Source organism: Nelumbo lutea, chromosome 2, assembly GCF_056320005.1.
Source record: "Nelumbo lutea isolate HS-2025 chromosome 2, American lotus-T2T, whole genome shotgun sequence".
Taxonomy (NCBI): domain Eukaryota; kingdom Viridiplantae; phylum Streptophyta; class Magnoliopsida; order Proteales; family Nelumbonaceae; genus Nelumbo; species Nelumbo lutea.
In genome coordinates, this window is record NC_142685.1 from 91,327,330 (window position 1) to 91,332,500 (window position 5,171).

General features: G+C 49.9%; 1 protein-coding gene across 1 annotated transcript; it reads right to left on the minus strand.

Moving 5' to 3' along the window:
* Positions 1-729: 729 nt before the first annotated feature.
* Positions 730-1,770, minus strand: LOC148871829 (uncharacterized). Its single transcript, XM_088970075.1, has one exon. The coding sequence runs from the start codon at positions 1,768-1,770 to the stop codon at positions 730-732; it is 1,041 nt and encodes a 346-aa protein (XP_088826201.1).
* Between the last annotated feature and the right edge of the window lie 3,401 nt (positions 1,771-5,171).

The following is a 5,171-nucleotide window of genomic DNA, read 5'->3' on the forward strand; positions in this document are numbered from 1 at the left end:
AGTGAAGTACTTGGCCCTGCTGAGCTGGTCAAAGAGGTCGGCCACCAAAGGTATGGGATATTTGTTCTTGATGGTGAGCTTTTTGAGAGTTTGGTAGTCAATACATAGCCGAAGAGATCCATCATGCTTCTTTTGAAACAGGACTGGTGCTCCAAAAGGGGCCTTAGAAGGCCGAATCAATCCAGCATCCAACAACTGTATGGCGGGTGTGCCGGTGGTTTGGTTCTAGGCTCCAACTCAATCTTTGTGATCAACTTCTCTCCTTGGGGGAATCTTCTTCAGCAATGTGGGAGGCATGACATCCTAAAATTCTTCTAGTGCCATAGCAATCGCTGGCGGGATATCCCCGGTTGGTGGGTCAGGCAGGTCAGAGTCCACCAATGTGGCTAGGTAAGTGGCATGTCCTTTCCGCACTCCATCCTTGAGTTGCAATGCTGAGAGCATCTTGGGGGTGGACGTGGTCTTTGGCACAACTCGAACCATGCAAGGAGCCCGATCTTTGAATATGCACACTTTGTTGAGGAAAGGCATGTGCACCGCCTTTACTTGAGTTAAGAAGTCCATGTCGAGAACAACCTGAAAATCATCCATGGGCACGACTGAGAGGTCTATCATCCCTTCCCATTCACCAAGTTGCAAGACCACCCCATGAGCTACACCTTGTATGGGTTTGGCATTAGAGTTCACAGCCTTCAACCATCCGACTTCCTTGGTAGGTGCAAGTTCTACTCAGGATGCCTCCTCCATAGAGATAAAGTTGTGGGTAGCACCTGTATCCACCATGGATCTTGTGGGCTTGCCATTCAAGCGAATGCCTACATACATCAGTCCCTTCGGCTTGAACTTCGATGCTCCTTGCGGGCTCATCTTCTTCTTCATTGCATTGAGTCTTCGTAGAGCCCCCATTCTTGTCTCCCCTGGTTCCTTCTCCTCCTCGCTATGCTCATCATCACTAAGCTTTGCAAGCAAGGCATTGAGCTTCCCCCGACTAGGACAATCCTTAGTCCAATGTTTTCCCTCACAGATGAAGCATGGTGCCGGAGGTGTTCTCTTCACAAATTGGCCACCCCTGTATCCAGTGTCTCCTTCGGGTCTCTTGTAGAACTTCATAGTGTTGGGTTTACTTGGCCTAGAGTCTCCCTTGGGCACGTAGTAAGGTTTCCTACCACCTCCAACCTTCCCTATGCCTTGATATGAATTGGGTTTGGTGTCGTCTTTGCTTGGTCGTCTGTTGTCTACCAGTTGTTTAGCAACGGCCATGGCTATGACGAGGTCCTTCACACCTCGTCTCTGGAGTTCAAGCTTGGCCCATTGTTGTAGGCCGTCCATGAAGTTGAAGAGCAGGTCTTTATCTGACATGTCCATGATCTCGAGCGATAGTGTGGAGAACTCCTTCACGTACTCATGCAATGAGCCCGTGTGTTTTAGGTTTTTGAGCTTCCGACGGGCTTGGTACTCCATGTTCTTTGGATAGAACTGGCGCTTTATCTCGCTCTTGAACACGGACCAGGTATTAATGGAGCATAATCCTCGCTCCGCATCGACACATCTCCTGCGCCACCATAACATAGCAACATCAGTAAGGTACATAACAACAGTACGCACCTTGGCCGCCTCCTCAACAAGTTCGGCGGCGGTGAAATATTGTTCCATTTGCCACAGGAAGTTGTCAAGTTCCCAGGCATCGCGGGTCCCTACATATGAGGTAGGCTCGTGGACTTTGATCTTTGGAGAGGCTGGAGCAGCAGGTGTGCTGGCTGTATTGGCCATCAGCCTCTTCAGAAGGGTCACTTCGCCCTTCAAGTCTTCGAGTTGGATCTGTAGGCACTTCACCAGGTCTTCTAGGGGGTTGTCTGGCTTGTTCTAGCTATCACCGAACTGGTCCTCCAATCTTTCCATGACCGAAGCCACGGTCTCAAGGTTGAGTTGAAGCTTGTCCACGCGGTCACGAGTTTCTCCAACCACTGCTTCACAGTGCATGATGCACTTGTCCATGGTCGCAAGCTTGTCAACTGACTTGTCACGCTTGCTATGCTTTGAGCTGACACCTTTGTCTTTGGGAGAGCTATCTCTAGGCTCATCCTCATAATAAACCCGTGAGATCCCTTCTTGGATCTCCTCTTGCGTGTCACGATACTTCATCGGGCTGGTGTTGTTGCGGGGCACGACAGGGACTCGTTGGGCTTGACAACCGATAGTGTAAACCTGGCTCTGATACCAACTGTCACGGGGCTAGTCGACGGGGCCCCGTGCGGTGCTCGATTGGGGTCGAGAAAGCCTACAAAAGCAAGCAACAACACACAAAAGGAAACATGAGTGCACACAAATTAGACAAAAGCCACTTGTATTGCATTAATCAGTGGTAAGCACAAGCACACAATACAATGTCGAGGGGATCTCGTGCTTAACCTTTACATGCTTATGAGCTCACTCGACTACCTACCTCCCGTCAAAGAGTACGTTAAGCTTTTGGGGGAGTGACAGAATAATACATCAAAATACTGTACATGCATACTACTATTTACACAATTGCCATTGGCATACCCCCCTTACAAAAAGAGTACAAGGACCCAACCCAAAACACTTGGATGGCGTGCTGATGGCGCTGATGGTGGCTGAACTGTCACAATTGTGCGTGTAAGTGTGGCTGCGCATGTGTAGTGCACAGCGGGCTGGTTGCGTGGGCGTGCGCTGGTGCAGGTGTGTGTGCGCAGCGGGCTGTGTGCACGGGTACGGGCCTACGTGTGCGTGCATGTGTGGGGGTGTGTCGAGCGGCGGCTATGCGTGAGTGTGGGTGGGCGAGCGCAGGCCTGCATGTGCATGCGTGTGCAGGCGGTGGCTATGCACGGGCCTACATGTGCGGGCATGTGCAAGCGGTGGCTGTGCGCGGGTGAGGGACTGCGTGTGCGTGTGTGCAGGCATGTGCAGGCGGCGGCTGTGCGCGGGCCTGCTTGTGCGGGCGTGTGCGAGTGGCAGTTGTGCATGGGCGTGCGTGTGCATGCATGAACTGCCACATGTGGGTGTGCTATGGTGCCCCCGTGGTGTGTCATGGTGCAAGTGGTTACTGTGGTGCCTCCACTTGAGATGACCAATATTAGAAAACAATAAACCACCGTGGTGTGTGTTAAACGAGATAACACTACGCGTGTAGTGCTTTCTACTATTGTAGTGGCAGGGTTGTAACACACCGTGTAGTTGTTTACAGCTCTACTAGACCCACCTGTGTAGTGTAGGGCTGTAACACTACCACTTGTGTTAGGTGCACCAATTCCACCTTCCACCTTTGCATAATGTGTAGTTTACAGACACCCTTATTAACATAGGGCACAAGTGGGTGTGCATCGTGGTGGATGTGCTGACACTGCACACAACGCCCCATGCTGCATCATTTTGCACTATGTGGGTGCGCACACCCACATTGCAATTGGTGCCTCATTTGGTGTGTTGTGGTGCAAGGGATGTGCACTCACACAATGCATTTGTGACCATTGTTGCTTGTTCAACATATCACCCATACACACCCCCATGTCACCGCTTTGATTGACAGTCCCAAACTCGTCTTTGTGCACCTTTCTTGCATGAAACTAGCTCACCTTTTCATAAAATTAGTGTGGGAGTGTTCCCTTTTGATTCCATGCAATCCCATTTCCACAAAATAAATCTTCCTAATTTTTTGTAATTTTTGTAATTTCTATAAATTAAATATTAGTGAAAAACCATTTCTATCAATACTTTTCGACATGAAACTAGCTTATTTTGGTGCACAAATTTTTTTACAGGGTGAAAAAGCAACCCCCACCCTCCAAAATTAAATTTTCAGATATTTCCTAATTTTTCTTAATTTTTAGTGATTACCAAGGTTAGGCACCCAAGGAGGTCGACCACCCCTCCTCAAAGAGTACGTTAAGCTTTTGGTGGTTTGCCTGAAGATGACATCAGTTCTCCCAAAAATCTTATAGGCGAAAATGATGGGCATGTCCCTAATGTAAGCCTGCCAAGCGTAGGCAAGGCTAAGCCTATGTCAGACCGTCACAGGCTCCCCCACTCAATCCATTGTCGACCTCGACAATGGTCTTCATGTGAATGCGCGTTTGTGTCCCGCGCCATCCACTTCTCCACCAGTTCCAGGGCTCACCTAGTCAACCCGGGTCTTGTCTATGTTGGTGTCCATTTATGGGGACGAAACCATTTCACCATGCCGGCCTACCTGGACTTCACCCCTCCAGTGTTGAGGTTACTCAAACCGCACAATGGCTATGCCGTTGAACTATGAAAGAAGGACCCTCGAAGAAATGAGTGTGGTGCTTCATGAAGGTCCGCCCCATGTATCATCTTACCTCAAGGCTCAACTGTCTTCTTGGTAGCTTTTCAGTGATGCTACCGAACACGCTGATAGGTCTGCTCCTCATGTTGGTGATGACCTGGGTACCCTTTCACCATGCTGGCCTGCAGACTTCACCTCGCCGATTCGGGTTACTCAAACCTAGCTATGGCTTATGCTCTCTTGGCCCTCAAAACTACGCTTCGCCTCACCGATTTGGGCTACATCTTCACTCTAAGGGGGCCCCACTGCTGCTGCCTCAAGGAGACCTGACCGCAATCTGTGCGAGTGTGCAACTTTTACCCTTGAGTTGCTGAACATACACTTGCCTTGTGATGAGCTTCTGCTGTGCAAGTGTTCAACCTGAAAACTGAGCATGTCCAACTAATACTTTATCGGTGTAGGGCCGCCATGCTCCAATGGCCAGCGTAACCACATTCCTAACAAGGCTCACGCATCTGCTCCCGCATGAGGACAACAACCAATGTGTTTGCACCCGCAAGGGAAGCTGTTTCAGGATCATTGGAATGGGGACATGAACTATGAAATGGTCTCTTGCCAGGCCTGATTTGAAATCTGCTCAATCCTGGGTGGAAGTGCCTAGGGACCGCAACCCACAAAATGCTGCTTGTCGAAATGACCGCTTCAACTGGCTCTGGGCTAATATGCTGAAAAAAAATTGTGGCTGCAATTGGCCAACTTGCTCTGATACCAACTGTCACGGGGGTAGTTTTATAGTGGAAGAAACCCGTGCGGCGTCTTGGCCAAGGCAGGCCAGGACAAGCCTTTATACGCATAGAGGCTAGTAGTTGCCTGATGGGATGGCTCCACCAACGTTAGTAGCAATGGA

Bases quoted from the DNA above. Each gene is read 5' to 3' on its own strand.
- LOC148871829 (XM_088970075.1), bottom strand. From the start codon at position 1,770: ATGGCCAATACAGCCAGCACACCTGCTGCTCCAGCCTCTCCAAAGATC.